Here is a 21,381-nt window from a genome sequence, read left to right on the forward strand (position 1 = left end):
TGGCTCAAAATCTCATCCGAAGCCTTAGATCCAAAAATTTCAAAAATTCGTAAAATAATCACCACTTCTCCAAAAATTAAATCCTTTGACTATGTGATAGAGAACGACGAGAAAAACGTTTTCCGTCAAGGAACTAAGATCAGATTCCCAACCGATTGGCCGAAAAATAGGTGGAAAAGTGTAAGCTTAAAAATAAAAGAAAAAGAAACGAAAAGGAGAGAGAGGTGTTGCGCGAGAGAGAGATAGAGATAGAGCAGATGGTCTGGTATGACCATATAAGGTCATTATAATGGCTTAACAATAGTGGTGGGTCCCACTGTTTAAAAAAAAATTATATATATAATTTCAACATTTTTCATATATATACACATATATATAAAATGTATCACAACCACAACTGTAAACACATATATAACCAAGTAATTATTCAACAAATAATAATGCACTAAATGCCACAAACTCAAATCACAGTCCCCGTGCTCAACAACTCGAGTAACAGGTCACGTCTGGGACCTCTCGGCCCGAAAAATTAAAAAAAAATACCAAAATGACAAACGATACATTTCCAAGAGTCATGAAGTCAAAGGAAATGCTTCAACCAACTCTAGGAACTCACCCGGCACACCCCACAATGTTTGGCACGCAAAACGAGACAATGATTAAAATAATTCATAAAATAAAATTAAAAAAAAAATTTCTAAAAATTGAAAAATTGGTAAAATCAGAAATATTACAATCTACCATTCTTAAAAGATTTTATCCTCAAAATCTACCTTCCTTTAAGAAGGAGACCCAGAATCACACACCTTTCCGAGAAATACCTCACCCAACCGCAGGACTATGAGCTCACCAACCTTATTGTCTGTGACACCGGACGTCAATAGGCAATCACACACCATTGCCACAAACCTAGTGCTCGCCACTCTATCTGGGTACTAATGACTCACAACATCATACACAAAACCCACTAGATTCGACACTCAACTCAAAACCGACACTGGTCCACTTTACACCGCTACGCAAGGCTTCGGAGCCCGAAAGAAGAACAGTCACTAGACCATCGAACATGACAACATCCAATCTCAACTCATCCCTAAAAAGACACACAAAACTCCAAACAAGGGACCCCGTCAATCTCACAATCAAGCTCAAACTCAAATCTACACATCTCTGTCAGACCATCACATATTTGCACCAACGACTACTAACCGTACTATACGACAATCATTATACTTAAGAACCTTAAGATAACTAAATAATGAATCTCCTAACAACTATATAATCATTAGTCACCAAATCAGTAAAGCGCACTATCCTGTATTTAAGACACGAATCTTCAAAACAAGATCCTCGATAATCAAGTGGTAGCACCATAAACCTTTATCGGACACTTGGTCATACCTAACACACCTTGTCACCCGAGACTAACCACCTGAAACCACACTATCACGCCGACATAACACGCAATACCGTGCCCTCATTATCCTTGACAAATCGAAACAATAATTGACCTTTGACCCGACATCATGCTAAAGAGGGACTGATTCAGGAGAAGTGGTTGGCCAGGCCATTCTCATCATCGATCCAATCTCAACACAGATGCCGTCCCTGTCCTCAGGTCTAAACCTCAAACACACAATCCACAAAACAACCAAGAGGTCCACTCACTATCCACCCATTGTTCCACATAACCTCAACAACTATACAGTCATATACATACTCTAAGGATCCCAATCATGCCTTAATCACACAATCATAACAAGCTAAAAGCAATGCGACACCAAATACCACAATCATCAATCAGCATACAAGCTCTTTGATCTTTTCATAACGTCCATACCAGGTAGACAATTCCATAACATCATTCAATTTAATTCTTACCTCGTCAAAACACACAACACGACTATCTCATACCTGAGATCTCGAAACTAAATTCAATCATTCCCATTATTCCTCAACGAAACCACACATTCACACCTTTAGTTGCTTAGCACTCAAACAACACCAACACTTGTCCTCAAGACACTACTCGAATCAAACGTCTATAAAAACACCCAAGTACATGACTAACATCACATTACTTAATCATCCTTGAACTTACAGTTCACAACACACCCCTAACCACCACCGCTAGTACCAGATACCAGAAACACACAATCCCTATTCGGCAACTCGTACCTCACACACCACTGGTCAAGACCACTCTCAGAACAAGCACTACAAAACCCAAAGACTCCACCTCCTTCCGTAGAAGTAAGTCGACCCCTCCAACCAGGACTTCTACCGACGAGCTCTAACAGCACAACAAACCACACACGAGTCCGTCCATCCACGGACGCACGCCACTCCTAAATGGAAAACAGGACTCACGATAAACGACGTCCTTGCCAGGACTAAAACAAATGGAAAGGGTAACAAACTCCGCTCTCACAAGAGACTAAAGACTCGTACCTGAATGCACCCGACACCTTGTCACATATTACACACCAATTGTCCAACCATGGACACCCAATCTCACCTGGGATAAAGTAAACTCCTTACACACAAATAGAAGAACCAAATTGATACCCGTACGGAACTACGAACTCAATTCTAGGCGACCCCACCACTGACGGACCGTCATATACTATCAACACAGAAACCTCGCATACGATACCCCGCAACGCCCATGCTAACCAATACCAATCAGATCCCTACCACCCATTTGTTGAGTACTAATATACAACTCATAACACAACCATCAGACAAGAGCATCAATGCTCACAACATACCAACATTAGAAACGATCACAACTCATCGGACACACTCCCAAATGACAACCCCTATGCCATAAAATGACACTTTACCACCATTTCCATCACTACCTTCCCAGAAGATACTACCTCGATCACCGTATACAACCGACTCGTGACCTCAGTCATAACAACCCACTGACTCGTCAAAAGAAAAAGGTGTCTATCTGGCAATATCGTCCTCACTGACTCTAAAAACTAAGCTGTTCACCATCACCTCGACTAATGCACAACCCCCATCACCTACTTGATAACATACAACAAACAATTCACATATCATCGGATCATACCTTAAATCGTCCTGCTCGTCAGCACTAAACATCATACTATAACACCTTTATTGCCACTCATCCCAGACAACGGTTCAAACCTATCATCCCACTGGACCATCAAGCCACCACCAAGTAATTCTTCTTCAAATATCCTTAAGATAACACCATCATAACAAGAAAATGAGCATTACTCTCGATACTCTCTATTGCAACCACTACTTACTACTAGAAAAGAACCTCTATACGGCAATGCCATGCCGACACATCTCCAAGGAAAAATGAGCACAAAAACCAGAATCCTCAACACCTAACTGTCTCCTTAAAACCATCTACAATGTAATAAATCACAATGCTTAATCGGATACTCCGACCTTTCTTCCCAAGACACCCTTCACACTCAGTCAAAGAAGCCTTACGCCCTAGCGCCAACACCATCACTCTTATTCTTTACCGTTCCTCAAAACACCCTTAGCCCCGACAAAAGTCAAATGGGGCTACCAGCTAGACCTACGAGATCACCCTCGTCTCAATTATTCCAATCATCAGTCTATCTCTTTGAATCCTTAAACAACATGTACTACCTCCTCATACCCCATACGCAACATAAAATTTCAACTTCATTCCACAACTTTCACTTTCAAAAACACAGTTCATTTGGTAACATAGTACCTAACCAAACATACCAATGACTCCATATTACCTGCCTTATCGTGCAATCCTACACTACACAGCTAAAACTGACCACTATACCTCACCTCGTGACTCTCTCGACAACCATGACAACCTATAACTCCGCTCATCCACCGAGCCATGCAATCAACTCACTGAGAGTCAATTACCCGCAACACACTCTTATAGCTCTGCAAAATAGGAATCACCCTGGACTAATAAGTCTCTAAGACATACTCTTACATGACCACGAAATGATCCACATCCCGCAACCGGTCCTATGTCACCCTAGACCTACAGAGTCCAACAAGTCCCCTTAACAATCAAAACCAACATACTTCTTTAGACTGTACCAAAATACCCGAAATACATGCCTATAATCCATAGACTACACTCGTGACTCAAGCAACCTCTATTACACCCACCACAAACTGGTTCGAAGAGAACTTTAATACTAAATAGTGACATAAGTCATAAACACTAAACCCCTAAGGTCATACCTCTCCCCCACAGTGCACACCTGACCTCCACAGTCACAAAACCCATACACTATCACCTGAAACTTGCACGTCTCACCCCGGACGTCGCACTATGCCATACACAATCGTTCGAAGTGCCCCAAGCATTACACCCCAAAAACAACAAGAAATATGAAGCAACCATACACTGAATAGCTCGATCCACGAGCTAAAGACCTACGCCATTAGTTCGATAAGAACCGACGCCTAAACAATCCTTGAGCAACCGAGCTCCTCGCCTACTCAGGTCAAAACTCACACAACCATCAATGCCGCAACAAGTACTCTACCGTACTAGCAACCATCCCGTACCCAACCGTATGTACACACGTGAACACACATACATAAAAACCATACCCCATACCTTGATACAATTATGTCCCATCATTTAATTTTTATTTTTATTTAATTTATTTTTTAAAAAAGCACCCCTTCTTTCATTTTAAAAAAATATACTTGCATAATCATACCTAATAACCATCACAATACCATACGAGACATGCTTGCACCTACCGTGCTCACTACTTGTCACATTATCATTTAAAATAAAACTGCACATACCGTGCCTACCACTTGCCATTACCACTTAAATCACACTTGTCATCATATCATAATTAATATGTTTTCAATTATTTATACATTTCATCGTCATAGCCATATAACACACATTTTAACAATTAAACACATAAGCATGTGAACACTTAGCAAATAAGCATGCCCTTTTTAAAATCATAAACACATAAGCAATTGAGCAAATAAGCATGTTTTTCAAATAACAAACACTTTAACACATAGGTACATAAACAATGCAATTCAACTTTTACCCAACCCTAGGTAGGCCTCTACTCGTCGTCCTAATGGTTTTCGAACCATCGCTCTGATACCAAATTTGTAACGACCCGAACCCGTAAGTCCAAATCGTTAGCCGGGTTCTTAACCGAACCCGAGGTCAACCAGGGATAACACGATTCTTTGCTATGTCAATACATATTATACGTGTCATTCCAGGTTTATAAAAAAATAAGTAATAATAAATAAATAAATAATAATAATAAAATGAGATTATAGTTACAAAGTATGTCAAAACAGTCTACTAACCCATTAAACCCTGTGGAGGAGCGTCGTTCGCCACTTGCCATCCGTGTCCTGAAAAATGTTAAAATGATGGGGTAAGCTAAACGCTCAATAGGAAGTGTCTAAGACACATCTCTTATGACCCCGTGAATCTACATAGAGAATAGAAAGTAAGAGAACGGGATCATATCTCGGGGTCAAGTAAAGCCACTGTATCATCAACAAATATACATATCTCAACCCATTACCAAATGCACCACGTATGCCAATTATGTGCCATGTTATGCAATGTCACTCTCCGTTTTCGAAACCATACTGTTTCAACTTCCAAACCGTTAGTGTAATCTGACTCAAGACACCTCCAAGGCGTCACGAAAGGGGGATTGACTAACCATCCACGACCACAAGGCACCTCCAAGGCGTCACATCCGGCCTGGTTAGCTCAACCACACTAGGGTCTCTCCCTAGTCCCCTCTCTAGACCACACCAATACCACGGACCACTAGGCGCCTCCTAGGCGTCCGGGTTTTCACAAACACTTTTCAAAAACTTTTCCCCAAAACAATTTCATTAGTTTTAAAAAAATATACTTTTCCCCTTTTTCTTTCCCAATGAATGCATAAATGCTTCATGATTCCAAATGCCAAATTCAACAACTATATTCCATACATTTTACCCATATCATAATCACAACTTGTAAAAGAATATTTTAAATATTTATTTCTACGATCATGACATCAAATTTTCATGGCAATTGAAATACATAAAGTAAACAACCTGTCATTTCTAAGCATGCTTCTTCACTATAAGGATGTAACTAAATTTATAAACTCATTTATCACATAGCATATATCCACCACTTTACATATAATCTACCACAATCACATAGTTAAATAATTGAAATTAAACATGCTTATACTCAATTTAAGAAGGAAAATTCACATAGAACGTAAAAAATTGTGAATTAGAGTACCCCTACCTCAAAAGTAGCCAAAATATATCATCGGCCGGAAAAGTCAACGTCGGTCAATGCCGATCAACAAAAGTCAATGCCGATCAACAAAAGTCAACGCCGATCAACAAAAGTCAACGCCGGCGGAACGGAAAACTATTTAGTGGGAATGTAGTCGTCGACGAGGTGATTCTACTGTTCCAAAGGATCAGCTCCGGAATCTGACTTCAAGTGGCTCAAAACCTCATCCGAAGCCTTAGATCCAAAAATTTCAAAAATTCGTAAAATAATCATCGCTTCTCCAAAAATTAAATCCTTTGACTATGTGATAGAGAACGACGAGAAAAATGTCTTTTTGTCAAGGAACCAAGATCGGATTCCCAACCGATCGGCCGAAAAATGGGTGGAAAAGTGTAAGCTTAAAAATAAAAGAAAAAGAAACGAAAAGGAGAGAGAGGTGTTGCGTGAGAGAGAGAGAGAGAGAGATAGAGCAGATGGTCTGGTATGACCATATAAGGTCATTATAATGGCTTAACAATAGTGGTGGGTCCCACTGTTTTAAAAAAATTATATATATAATTTCAACATTTTATATATATACGCATATATATAAAATGTATCACAACCACAACTTTAAATACATATATAACCAAGTAATTATTCAACAAATAATAATGCACTAAATGCCACAAACTCAAATTACAGTCCCTGTGCTCAACTCCGGTAACAGGTCCAGTCTGGAACCTCTCGACCCGAAAAATTAAAAAAAATACCGAAATGACAAATGATGAATCTCCAAGAGTCATGAACTCAAGCAAATGCTCCAATCAACTCTAAGAACTCACCCGGCACACCTCACAATGTCTGGCACGCAAAACGGGACAATGATTAAAATAGTTCATAAAATAAAAATAAAAAATTTCCAAATATTGAAAAATTGGTAAAATCAGAAATATTGCAATAATTTAAAGGGGGTGAATAGGTTAACTTGTTTAATTTTTGTTTGGTTAATTATTATATATGTCTTCTTTATTAATAATTATATATGTTTGATTTATTTTATTTTATTTTTTTGGTAATATTTAGATGGATTCTGTCATGAGATTTAACGAAAGTGGATCAGAAGATGATCTTGATTTAATTGACCTTGAAGTGGATCAGAATGAAAATGCAAATGTGCAAGTGCAACCGAAATAGAAACAGGACACGAAGTGCAAAAAAAAAACTCAAATCAAAAGTTTGGTTGCACTATGATATACTTCCACCCGGCAAAGACAAGAAAAGAAGATGCAGATATAAAAAGTGTGGGACTGAGTATATTGCGGAGGGCAGGTATGGCACTGGTAATTTAAAGAGGCATATAGATTCGTATGTTAGGAGGGATACACGGGACATAGGTCAGTTGTTTTTATCTCAGTCATCTGGATCCATATCTATGCGTGCTTCTAAGTTTGATTTTAATAAATTTTGTGAGTTAGTGAGTGTTGCTATCATTATGCATGATCTGCCATTTCAATTTGTTGAATATGAGGGCATTAGAAACATGTGTCGTTATTTAAATGAGAAGGCTTAGCCCATAAGTAAGAACACAGCCAAGGCTGACATATTAAGGATGCATAAAAATGAAAAGGGTAGGTTTCGACATATGTTGGAATCAACAAATGGTAGGATATCTCTAACATCTGATTTGTGGTCTTCTCTGACTACTGATGGGTACTTATCTCTTACTGCACATTTTATTGATGTGGATTGGCGCTTACAAAAAAGAGTTTTGAACTTCTTTTACATGCCATCACCACACAATGGTGTTGCTTTGACAGAAAAGATTTATACATTACTAACTGAATTGGGGATTGAAAAGAAACTATTTTCAATTACTCTAGACAATGCTTCTTCAAACTGTTCATTTGTTGAATTGTTGAAGTCCCAACTCAATTTGAATAATGCTTTATTAAGTGGTGGGGAGTTTTTTCACATTCGTTGTTGTACACATATCTTAAATTTGATAGTGCAAGAGGGGTTAAAAGAGGTTGATGAATCTATCATAAAGATTCGTGAGAGTGTTAAATATGTCAAAGGTTCTCAAATGAGGAAACAAAAATTCTTGGAATGTGTCTCTCATGTTTCCTTAGAATGTAAAAGAGGGTTAAGGCAAGATGTTCCTATAAGATGGAATGCAACATATCTTCTGCTTGAGTCTGCCATTTATTATCGTCGAGCTTTTTGTCATTTGCAGTTGAGTGATTCAAATTACAAGTTTTGCCCATCTCAAGAGGAGTGGAGTAGGATAGAAAAGATTTACAAGTTCTTAACTGTTTTTTATGATGTTACAAACATCTTTACTGGATCCAAGTATCCCACAACAAACTTGTATTTTCCATCTGTGTTTTCGGTTCAATTGACTTTGCAAAATATTGGTCTGATTATAGCATGATCCTTGCTATTGCTGTGATTTTAGATTCTAGATACAAGCTTGGGTTTGTTATTTTTAGCTATAACAAGCTTAATGGTGATAACAACATTGAGAGCACACTAGTTCGTGATGCATTGTTTAACCTTTTTGATCAATATTTGTAGAATTCTCCTATGGCTTGTACCACCAAATCCACATCTTCACCAAATGATAAAAGTGGGCACCGGCAAGTTGATGAGGGACAGTTAACTAAAAAGTTCATTGATGTTATAAAGGTGAATAATACTTTTGTGAGATATTAAATTCATTTAATGCCTATTTTATTCATTACATCTATTTGTTTTTCTACTTTTACCATTGATTGATCTAGTTGTTTTTCTTAATTACTATAATGTACGAATTTGACTCATTTGAGAATGATAAATTGCTTGGAAATGCCCAAAAATTAGAGTTGGAACTCTATTTAGATGAACCAAAAATCAATAGGAATGCGAACCTTGACGTGCTTACCTATTGGAAGGCTAATCAGTTTAGGTATCCAGTGCTTGCTCAAATGGCTCGTGATATATTGAGCATTCCAATCACTATAGTTGCTTCTGAGTCTGCGTTTAGTGTTGGTGGTCGGGTTCTTGATCAATATTATAGTGCACTTAAACCAGAAAATGTGGAGGCTTTGGTATGCACGAGGGACTGGCTTTTTGGTTTGAAAGGTAAATAACTTATAATAAATTTTAAATTATATTTTTATTATTGCGGAAAATAGTGAAGTAATAAATTTTTTGTGTATGTTTTACTATAGATACAATGAAGCTTCAAGTGGATGACTTGATTAATAATGTGATGAAACTTAATATCAACAATGATGACCTTGCTGAAGGCCAATGTTCCACCAGTGTTAGCGTGACCGAATATTAAAATCTAGCTAGGTAAAAAAGCCCTCTACATTTGTTTTATTTTTCACATAATTTATTACATGCATTCTTTTATATTTCAATCTGTTTTTATTATTATTATTATTTTATTTTTTATTATCTAAACTTATTTTACACTTACTTATTTTGTAGAAATTTCTACTTTTGGGTGTTTCAGAAAAGAATGCATGCAAATTCCAGAAGGAAGTTTTTGAGTTGTGGATCTTTGGCTTTTAAGAAGATTGCATGTTACCTAACATTTCTATTAAATATTTTTATTTCGGTCTGTAATAACTTATGATTTATCTTTATTTCGGTCTGTAACTTATGACTTATGACTTAATCTTTATCTTACTACAGTACAAAATTTCTAGTATTGTTTGCTAGTATTTTAATCTTTGGTCATTTTAAATAGGTTAAGCGGGTAAACATGTTAAACGGGTTAATCGAGTAAACATGTTAAACAGGTTAAACGGTTAAATAGGTTAAACGGGTAAACATGTTAAATAGGTCGTTAAATAGGTCATGTTTGATATGTCTAACACGACACGTTTATTAAACGGGTTACACGTGTCGTGTCGTGTTACCCGTTTAATAAACGTGCCGTGTTCTGGTTTAGGATATGTGACACGATTATTAATCGTGTCGCGTTCGGGTTGACCTGTTTAGTGTTATACCCCTAATTCGACACGACACGATTATGACACGCGAACCCGAATTGCCACCCCTAGATATTCTCGGCCCCAGTGTTCAATGGGGAAGACACGCAGCCAAAGGAGACAGAGAATACGGGATGTCCCTTTCACCAGATGGGCGCGGGTTGCCTTTGTTTGTAAGGAATGTTCGTGATCATATAGATGATATTGTAGCAATGGTGCAATATAGATTGATTCAGGGATTGGAAGAATTGACCCTAGATGTTCTCAGGGCCAGCCCTGGCCCAAGGCGGCCGTCTAGGGCCTCAAATATTAAGGGCCTCAAAATTTTGAGGTTCATGCATGATGGGTCACAAAATATATATATATATAAACCGCCAATCTCCATTACCGTAACTCTCGGTCTCAAGAATCTCAACAGACTCTCAACTCTCAAGCTTACCCGGTTACCCTCCTTCTCTCTCTCTCTCTCTCTCTGCAAGACTACAACTGCAACAATTAAAAGTTTTTTTCCCTCAAAAATCAAAAGTTCAAAACCTAGAAAATTGAAAACATCACATCATCATCGTCTTCACTCTTCTGTTCCTCTCTCTCTGTTTCAGAATTCAGACTTTCAGTTCGCAAATCGCAGCTCGATCGGGTTTGTAACTCGCATCGCATGATTCGCATCTGCATCAATCCATCATCATCGCAATGATCGCCTATGCACACTTTTCAAAGCAACCACTTCCAGAAGCCTCAGCTACCAAGTCTTCATTGCCTCTCTTGCCTTTTGCCTTCTTTTTCCACAGGTCTCTCTCTCTCACCCATCCCATTATTTTTTCTAACACATACACACACACATATATATATACACACACTAAATATGTATTATTAATTATTTGAATCTTTAATTGCAGGAAAATTCGCTTCCTCCATTCAATTTCTCTCTCTGGAGATTGGAGAATCTGCCTCCTTGCCATTCTTGGGTATGTGTTTTCTAATAGTCATATTTAATAATATAAATAAAAATTATAAACAAAATATATAATTTTATGATAACAAAAATTAATAAAACTATAAACTAATTTAAGTTATAGAATAATAAAAACTGATTTATAATAATTTGGTCTAATGCTCCAATAAATTCTTTAATAGAATATAAGTATATTCAAAATCTTCTTCTGGAGTGAGATTGTAAATTATAACTGTGGAGAAGATGAAAAAAAAAAAAAAAAAAAAAATTATAACGAGAGGAGAAAAAATATGCTAGGAATAAAAAATAAAAAAATAAAAAATAAAAAATAAATAAAAATTAATAGGAATTTTAGACGGATTTTTCCCGTACCATCATCATATTTTGATCATTTGATGCTTCTAAAAAGTAATATTAGGCCTCTTTGTTAGGCCGGTTGTCAGTGAAATTTGGTCAGAGTCTAAAAGTTATATTAGGCCTCTTTGTTAGGCACATATATATATATATATATATATATGTGTGTGTGTGTGTGTGTGTGTGTGTGTATATTTATTTATTTATTTATTTATATATTCCCTTCTTTGGTCTTAAATGATAGATAACTCCAAGAGGTTTGAATTCTGATAATATATGCTAATCTATCTGTATACAGATGTATGTAGTATGTATATATGTATGCATGAATTACTTTTTAGCATGACAAAGATAGCAACAGTAGATATCCTCCCCTTACGCACACAAAACACACACACAGAGAGTTGTATCATAGCATTGAGAGTCCTGCGAAGCCCATGTGAATCTGAGTCCGAGCCATGAAATGGACGTGAAACTTACCTGGTCCATCACAAGTCACAGTTAGCCATTTTAAGTATACATAATGTTCTTATTATTCCTACTACTGAAGTTCTGTTTTTATTAATCATGACTTCAACCCCACTGTCATGTGTCTATTGACCAAAAGGGTATATATATATATGTAGAGAGAGAGAGATGCATGTATGGGTTCAGTGAATAGGTTTGGCCATTGAATGCAGGAGGAGGTTAAAATTTATGTTGTTGACTATGGAAGACTAAATTAGGGGACCATATGTTGTCTAACTAGAGTTGGGTAGAAGACAATGAGGATTTCACAGACTAAACCCTCTTCAAGTCAATAGAGAGGTCAAAGCAAAAAAGAAACAAAAGAGGATAATAATAAACAATTCATAGACATCTATTATTTAATTGATGCTAGGAAAAAAAAAATAAATAAATACCAATTATAATATTTTTATTTTCTCGTCTTTTTTGGGTAAAGATTTTTCAAGGAAGATATTAAACTAAAATATGTGTATATATAAGAGATTCTAATAAAAAAATTCTAGTATTTCTGTTTTAATGGGGTTTTACACATGATTTTTTTTTTTAATTTGTTTTTAGTAAATTAAAAATATTGTAATTTACGAGAAATTATTGGGAACCTCTGACCACCCCCACCAAATGCATTGGTTTCTTATCGAGACCGGCCTTAAAAGGGGAGTCTAATGATTTCAAAAATGGAAGAGATAACAGAAAGATGAGAAAAACGAGAATTGCTAAAATACTCTGTCGTTTAATTTTCTCATGCTAATTAATTAATTAAATGAAATTAAAATAAAATAAAATAATATAATATAAAAAAGAAGCCCACCAAAACTTGGAAATGGGAAATTTAGGGGAGCCCTTAGCCAAAAACCACATTCCATAAGTCCAACCAATAAGGGATTCCAATCATGTGGGAAGGTACAAAAATCACAAAATTGATTTGAAGTGATTTCAAATATGACTAGAAAAGGAGTACTTGAAAAATAAATGAGAGAGCATGATTTTTTTAGATAATTGGCTTATTCCTTTAAATATGTGATCTTTCCATGACCAACTGGTATAGCAGAAAAATAACCCTAACCAAACACAAATTTGTGTTTGAAAGTAATGAAAAATCCAATAACTGCAATTTAATTTACCCAATGATTATGGAACCTTTCTTTTTTTTTTTTTTTTTTAAATCAAAGGCTTTATATGTGTCTATAATTTCATAAGAAAATGAGCTAGTTTCTGTGTAATTACCATTTGCATAGTGTCCTAGCAATTAAACTTGTGATTATTGAAGAATTCTTGCACTAACTTCTTCACATATACATATTCAAATGAGATTGATTAGGGGTGTCCATTAATAAAAAAAGTGAAATATATAATAAAAAAGTGAAATATGTATATCTATACACATATACATATTCAAATGAGATTGATTAGGGGTGTTCATTAATTAATTGCAGCTATCAAGAAGAAAAATGTTCAAAGTGAAGATGAATTGCAAGTGTTAGACTAGGGTTTTCGATCTTGAACCTGGCACAAGAAAATTAATCAAGTTTGAGTCTGCTGGTGATCATGTGTAAAAACCAGTACTTGCACTTCATCATCCATCACCGTCATTGCTAAGAATTCCACTGCTCTTTTTTTTTCTTTTTTTGTATTTTGTTTTTTAGTGTTAAAGTCTTTGGCCACACCTCTTTGAATTCTTATTAAAGAAAACCCTAGATCTATGGCCAGTGACCACAATTCAAACTTTCTAAAATTGGCAAATTTCAGGAAGGTAGCTTTGGCAGATAGGGCAGTGGTGGTTAGATGTCAACAGCAACAACATCTTGTCACACACACACACCCACACATATATAATATAAAAGGACAATATAGGAATGTTTGTTTCATGGATTTAAAGTAATGCCACTAATGGCATGAAAGTTCATTGCAACACATGATAGCAAGATCTTTACATGATCGATCTACACCGTCCATTTTCTCTATCACTGATCATCTGGTCACCAAAATACGAGTGTTGTGTTGCTGTAACATGTAAAAAACTTAAGTAGCAAACTAGCAAACCACAAAACAATCAAATTGTGGGATCAGACTAAATTACTACAATACCCTAAAGTAATATATACAAAATATAATTTACCGAAAAAAAATATATATACAAAATATAGGTTTGTATATCATTTTCTTACCCATGCATGAACACACAGTACTCTGAGGACTGAGCACTCAGTACCGTTGGATTAATAGCATCCAACGTCCATTTGGTCCCCTTTAAAAGCACCCATCATGATTTTTTTCTTACTTCAACTTCTTTAAGCACAAATGCAAGATTATCTTGAGTCTGTTTGATATGTATAGCATTACATATATGTGTATGTACTATATATGTTTATTACTCACGTAACAACATGCATTAATCATGCCCCGGGGACGTAGTAGTGATAGTTAGAGTTTGGGTTTTCACAGAAGGGGCCCAGGTTCGACTCCTAACCTCTGCGTTCCCGGACTCACCCGGAGGAGTCCTTGGGTAGGGCTCCACCCCCCGGTTTGTCCCCCACGGTGGGTCCCTAAGGGGCCCTAAGTGGGAGAGTTCCTGAGTCATCAAACAAAAAAAAAAAAAAAACCACCATGCATTAATCATGATACAGTACAAAACAGCATATATTATATATGCAAGTGTGTGGATATATATCATGTACAATCACAAAACCTCTTCCACATGATCCTAAGTATCATACACGTACCAAACACGCGTACGTGTGAAAGCACAGACATATAATCTCTCTCTCTCTCTCTCTCTCTCTCTCCATATTAAGTCATTTACCAAGAAAGATGGGCCATTATATATAGGAGGTAAGGTAGTCTATATAGGGAGTAGATGATCAGCTCATAATTCAGAGAGTCTGAATCCTGCAAGAAAGCAAAGAAATAATAGGTAAACAAAGTCTCTCTCTCTCTCTCTCTCTCTATGAGTGTGTGTGTGTGTGTGTGTGTGTTTAGATCTGTTTCTAATGTACATATCTGCAAGCTAGTCTCTTTGTTCTATAAATTCAATCCTAATTAAGATGTATGTGTGTTCTATAATTTTTACCAAAAAATCATTGCCTATATGCTGCAACTTTGTTGTGTCATTTAGAGTTAATCATTGGGTTTTTTTTCCTTCATATAAATCTAGAAATTTAAGCACAGAAAAAGGTTTTGTGTTTCCTATAACTGGGACTGTGTGTGTGTGTGTGTGTGTGTGTGTGTTGTGATCTTTTCTGATGACAAGTTTGTTATATATATCTGCAAGCTAGTCTTCTTTGTTTTAACAACTAATTAATCCTAATTAAGATATATATGTGTTCTATATATAATTTTTACCAAAAATCATCGCCTATATATATGCTGGAGCTTTATTGGGGCTTTTTAGGGTTAATTATTGATTTTTTTTTTTTCATATAAACTAGGAAATTGAAGCACAGAAAAGGGTTTTATTTGTATATCCTATAACTGGGAAACAAGATATTGGAGTGCTCGTGTTGGACAATTATGGGAAGGGGAAAGATAGATATCAAGAGGATTGAGAACAGCACTAGCAGGCAAGTCACCTTCTCCAAGCGTCGGGGAGGGCTACTAAAGAAGACTCATGAGCTTTCTGTGTTGTGTGACGCCCAAATCGGCCTCATCATCTTCTCAACCAAAGGGAAGCTGTTTGAGTATTGCACTCATCCACTGAGGTCTAATTCTACAACTTCATTTCTCAGATTATTTTATTTATCTGTTCCTTAATTCTTTGGTGTAATTTGATAAAGGGGTTTTCAGTTTTCTTTTTTTAATTCTCAATATATTGGTGTATGCTACTGTGTTCTTTGTGCAAGTGGACTTATTTCATGATGTGTGTGTGTGTGTTTCTTGACACAGCTGAAATTTATGAGGCATTTTTCATGATGTGAAAATCTATGGATTGAAAAAGGACATGAAAATTAATCCTGCTTCTGCTTAGGGTTTCTTAATTACCTTTTCTATATATGAATTTTTTTGCCTTAATTTTAGTTTTGCCTCTAGCTAGCAATTTTGTGACAAGTTGCTTGATTAGTTATATCTGTAGATCGATGATCCGATAATTATAATATGTAGGTATGGCAATTCAATCATACCCTATGCTTAAATAAAAAATAAAAAAGAAGAAAAAATTTACTAATTCTTATTCTCTGGTATGAAGAATATTTATGACTAATTGAAAATATCTATCATATATACAAGAGGCCAAAGCCAGAATCATAATTAATTTGTTTAAAAATTTTCTCCTCACTGTAAAACTTGATATAATTCATTTACTGGGAAAAAACTATTTTTTTTTCTTCAAAAATTTAAGCAATTGCATAAATGTGAATTAAAAAAAAAAAAAAAAATTGTTGGAACATATCTTGTACGAGCAACTTCACACTGCTGGTGATAAATGATTTAGCTTTCATCACCTTTCATCTTGATTTATTTATTTATTTATTATTCTTATGAATGTTCATATCTGGTATACATGAGTTGCTGTCTTTCATGTATCTTACAACTCATTAATTAAGTTGATTAATTTTTCTTTTTCTTTGCATTTTTAGCATGGGGGAAATCATAGAAAGGTACTTGAGGGTAACAGAAACTCGTATCCCTGAGCGTGACAGCCGGGTAATTACAGTCTCACCAATCTCACATATTATCTACAAATTAAGTCTAAAAGTACGTGGCTTGGATAAACAAAGTAGAGTTTTAGAGTTTTTATTTATTTTCTTGTTATTTTCCTCACAAATAAATTGTAGGAGGAAGTATTCAAAGAGATGACAAAGATGAGGAAGGAAACACATCATCTTGAGTTAAGTCTGCAATGCTATAAGGGAGATTTGAGTTCTGTGAGGTATAATGATCTGGATGAACTTGAGCGACAGCTTGAACAGTCACTCAACAAAGTTCAAGCTCGAAAGGTACATTTTTTTATTATTATTATTTTTTCTATAATTCCTTTTTTTTTCACATTTTAATTAAGCTTTCTGCACCTCCATTTTGGACTTTTAGCAACAATCTAACCACATTATAAATGTCTTTAAATTAGTTGAGATGATCACGGTTATACAATTTCAAAATGGTCAGGAAAAAAAAATAATAATAGATGTATTGCAATCAATAGTACGTCCTACAATTATCATTGTGCTGTAGCTTGGGTTTTGTGAATAAGTTTGTTTTCCGTAAAAAGGTGAGGCTATAAAAGAAAGAACTGTACATAGTCGGGTAAAGTTTTGAACGACGTGGCCCCTAAAGAATTGTTTGCACGTAGGAAGAATCGATTTGAGTTTACATTACCTAATTTTAATTTATGGTTGCTCATACAGTTCCAGCTCTTGCAGCAGCAGCTGGACAACCTTCAGAGGACGGTAATTTTACTCTCTCTCTCTCTCTCTCTCTCTCTATATATATATATACACACACACATATATAGTATCTATTACCATTGAATTTTGACTTTTTCTTGCTTTTTTAATCCTTAGGAGAAAATGCTGGAGAAGGAAAATCAAGATATGTACCATTGGGTGAGTACAGTAATCACCAAAAAAAAAAATAATGCTTATTATATATAAGTAGTATATGTTAACCATGTAATAATTATGTAAAAATTCTTTTAGTGAAAACAATCCTAAATTTAATTATTGATATCAAAATGATCTTTACTTATTTCCAGTACATCCCAATAATCAATATTTTGCATCTAATGTTAATGTTATTATGATGAATTAATTTTACATGGTAAATTTTTTAATTATCTTGATAAGATACTAATTAACTAACAAATACAAGTACTTTGCTCCAAGTAGCTGATGAGCAATCATGTTCAGAAGCAACAAGAAGCAGATCTGGAGATTCATCAGCACGCGATGACGGAACTGAAGCTAATGGGACAGCAGCAGCAGCAGCAAGTGTTGGATCATGAGTTTCCCTTCTATGGAGAAGAGCAGCAGCCCAGTGGTGCGCTTCAGCTGCAGCCTGAAAACCTCCCTTTTCAGCTCTACCCGCCGTATCGTCTCCAACCTTCTCAGCCAAACCTTCAAGACCCCACTCTCCATCCCCCTGCAGGCTATATATGGTAACAATCCATCATTATCTTTACTTTTTATCATGATATATATATATATATATATATATATATATATATATATATATATATATATATATATATGATCTTTTGCACACCGATAAGAAACTTTCTTCATATTCATATTCAGTATGGTGACCGTAAGAACACGTAGTTACCAAAAAAATATATGACAATCATATTCAATATCACTATAAGTTTCTTACTAACGGCGTGCAAGATCATTTATGTATATGTATATATGTGTGTGTGTGTGTGTGTGTGTGTGTGTGTGTGTGTGTAATAGTTAGTGAACGTTATTTCCAAAGAGCTATAGATTAATGAGTTTTTTTCTCTTTGTGCTGCAGAGTGATTATGGTTGAGAAGAGAAGAAGTTGGGAAGTTATATATAAAGTCCCTATATTAATAATTGTTTTATGGTTGTGCATTATGGCTTTGGAGACCTATATACCTGATATATATATGTGTGTGTGATTAGATATATATATATATATATATATATATATATATATATCCTTTTTTATATATTTTAAGAAACGAGGTGTTGCATCTGATATTAAATTATATGCATTGTTGATTCACAGAAAGAGACTGGTTACGTTTTAATGCAAATTAAGAATAATATACTGTTGGTAACGGCTATTCTAATTTGTAAGTCTTGATTGGATTATTGGGCCAACTTTTGGGCTTGTTTCAAATGGTAGTTAGGTTTCCTTACTTGGGCTGCCTCTTAAGGCCCAATTATGACTTTTGTTCTTGCTCAGCATGTTGCTTGGGCCTTTTTATATGGGCTCATTGGAAATATGTTACATGTATATTGTACAAGCCTAAAGTACAAAAAAACAAAAAACAAAAAACAAAAACAAAACACCAACCACAGGTTATAATGATTTCAATTTGAATACTGCGACAACTAAAATGACCTTAAGGCAAAATAAAAAATAATAATTTCAGTTCTTTAGGGTATATTAAAAAATAATAATTTCAGTTCTTAAGGGTATATATCTCTTTTTCTCTCTCTCTCTCGATGTGTATATATATATTAAGGGTTTTTTGGAATTTTTATATAAAAAAATTGGGTCAAAATTAACAGTCAACAGGTATTAGAGGAAAATATGCCTGTATTTGTAAATGTTTAATATTTTTGTACTTGTTTTTTGCACATATTTTATATAGCATGAGGGTGTTTTTTGCACCGTATATACAATTGTTTTAAATTTTCAAAAAAGAAAAAACTGTTTCAAACCAAAATACGGACTGATGGTGTCAATTTGAAGTGTTAGTTACGAAATAAGAGTCAAATGAACTAACCTTTATTATGTATGAAAAGTTTATGTGAACAGTGTCAATGTAATAACTCATTTTTTGAAAAAAATATATTATTCGAAAATGGTTGAATTTTATTCGAGTTTAATCCAACCTAAATCTAACACATTTTAATTATTAAAATTTGGACAAATTCCGTTTTTAAATTAGACACTGGTATGGAGTTGTATGTTTATTCTGTTCTATGAGTGGACATAATCTGCATAATTTATTTAATAAATGAGTCAAATTACACATGATATAACTAAAATTATATACCATTAAAATGATTTCTAAGACTATCACAATTTTGTAGTCAAGCAAAACATGAAATTGTATTTGGTAACTTAAGTTATGATTTAAATAGTAACCAAATATTTTTGAAAAATAAATTAATATTGGAAACACTAAATTTGTGTTTTGGAGTAAAACAAATCCTACATGTCCTTCCAAAAAATCTTACAACAAAGTAAATTACCGAAAATGTATGTCCTTTCAAAAAATCTTACAACAAAATAACATTACCGAAAATGTTTTCGAAAAGTATTATTGCTAATTCGGTTAAAATAAAAGCAGGAAACAAGAAGCGTAGCCAAGGCCTTTAGCGCTACTAATGAAACAAATCATTGTCAAAGCAAACTCAGAGGCACCAACATTTCAGGGTTTTATTTCGAGTTCGTGTTGCAGAGAATGGTGGTGGGGGTTGATTGAACGTCGTCGTATTGAGTTCATTGCCAGTGCGGAGCTCTCGAGGCCCTTCGTGAGCATGGGTTTGTGATTTTCTTACTTCTCTCACTTCACTGTTTTCTGGGTTCCTTCTGTATAATCTGTACATGCAAATTATATGTGTATTCCACAGAAAAACCTGAAGATTTGGTTTTTTTTTTTTTTTTTTTTTTTTTTTTGTTGGTGGCTGGCATTGCTGATTTTGATACTAAGTGCAAGGGCGGATTCAAGAATTGACAATAGAGTGGGCTAAAATTAAACATAAATTTAATAACATAATTTCTTAAGCAAATTTTTTTATAACATAATCTAGATAAATATTTGAATTCAAATATTACAAAATATCTATCTAAGTTGTATTTGATGAGTCTTTAAATACTCGAATTCATTGATAATAGACTCCAAGTCAATTTTTCAAATAAGGTAATTCATCTCTCATCGTGCTATGTTTTAACACGTTTCATATTTGGTTTTTTGGGTTTTTAAGATTTAATTATTGTAATTTTTGTTTGTGGTTTTATTTTATAATTTTTTTTGATTTTAAAGATTGAATTATTGTAATTTTTATTTTAAGGTTTTATTTTATAAATTAATTTGAAATTCTAACACTTACCCATCTATATTTGTTTTATTTAAATTGTAGTAAGTTAGCAACCTTTGATTTGTGAATTATTGGATTTAGATGTTTTCTTTTATACTAATACTCCTTGTCTATGAGAGATCAAAATCATCAAATTTTAGTAGTTTAGATTTTTTTGTTTGTTTGTTGAATACTTTCTAGATAAACATAGGTGCTCTGCTTATTTTTCAAGATGATTTGAAAATGTTGAAATTATGAATTTATGCTATATATATAATTTCAGAACGGTCTCTACAACAATTTTATCTCAAAATATGTTTTACTTCATATCCTAATACTCATCCTTAATAGGGCTTGTTAGGCTTGGGCCTTTATTTTAGTATTGTGGCTTAGTTGACTTGGGCTTATTTGGGTGGGCTAATATTAATAATAATTTTTTTTTTGGGCTGGGCTAAAAATACCCATAGTAATAAAAAATAAAAAATAAAAAAATTTGGGATGGGCTGGAGCCCAGCCCAGCCCTACGCTGGATCTGCCAGTGACTAAGTGTGCGTATTTCAATGGACTTCCATTGCAAAATTGTGAATGAACATGTTAGGATTA

The 21,381-nt window shown here is 34.7% G+C and overlaps 1 protein-coding gene across 1 annotated transcript; it reads left to right on the forward strand.

Moving 5' to 3' along the window:
• Window positions 1–15,349: 15,349 nt before the first annotated feature.
• LOC132272711 (MADS-box protein defh21) lies at window positions 15,350–18,162 on the forward strand. Its single transcript, XM_059773807.1, has 6 exons — window positions 15,350–15,768; window positions 16,645–16,711; window positions 16,843–17,004; window positions 17,410–17,451; window positions 17,566–17,607; window positions 17,890–18,162. Exons 1-6 carry the CDS (start codon window positions 15,581–15,583, stop codon window positions 18,160–18,162), a joined length of 774 nt encoding a protein of 257 aa, XP_059629790.1. The 5' UTR covers window positions 15,350–15,580.
• The last annotated feature ends 3,219 nt before the right edge of the window (window positions 18,163–21,381 follow it).

This window comes from Cornus florida, unplaced genomic scaffold (genome assembly GCF_030987335.1).
Source record: "Cornus florida cultivar Cherokee Brave unplaced genomic scaffold, ASM3098733v1 CherokeeBrave_3.0.0_Hap2_Chr09, whole genome shotgun sequence".
NCBI classification, from domain to species: Eukaryota; Viridiplantae; Streptophyta; class Magnoliopsida; order Cornales; family Cornaceae; genus Cornus; species Cornus florida.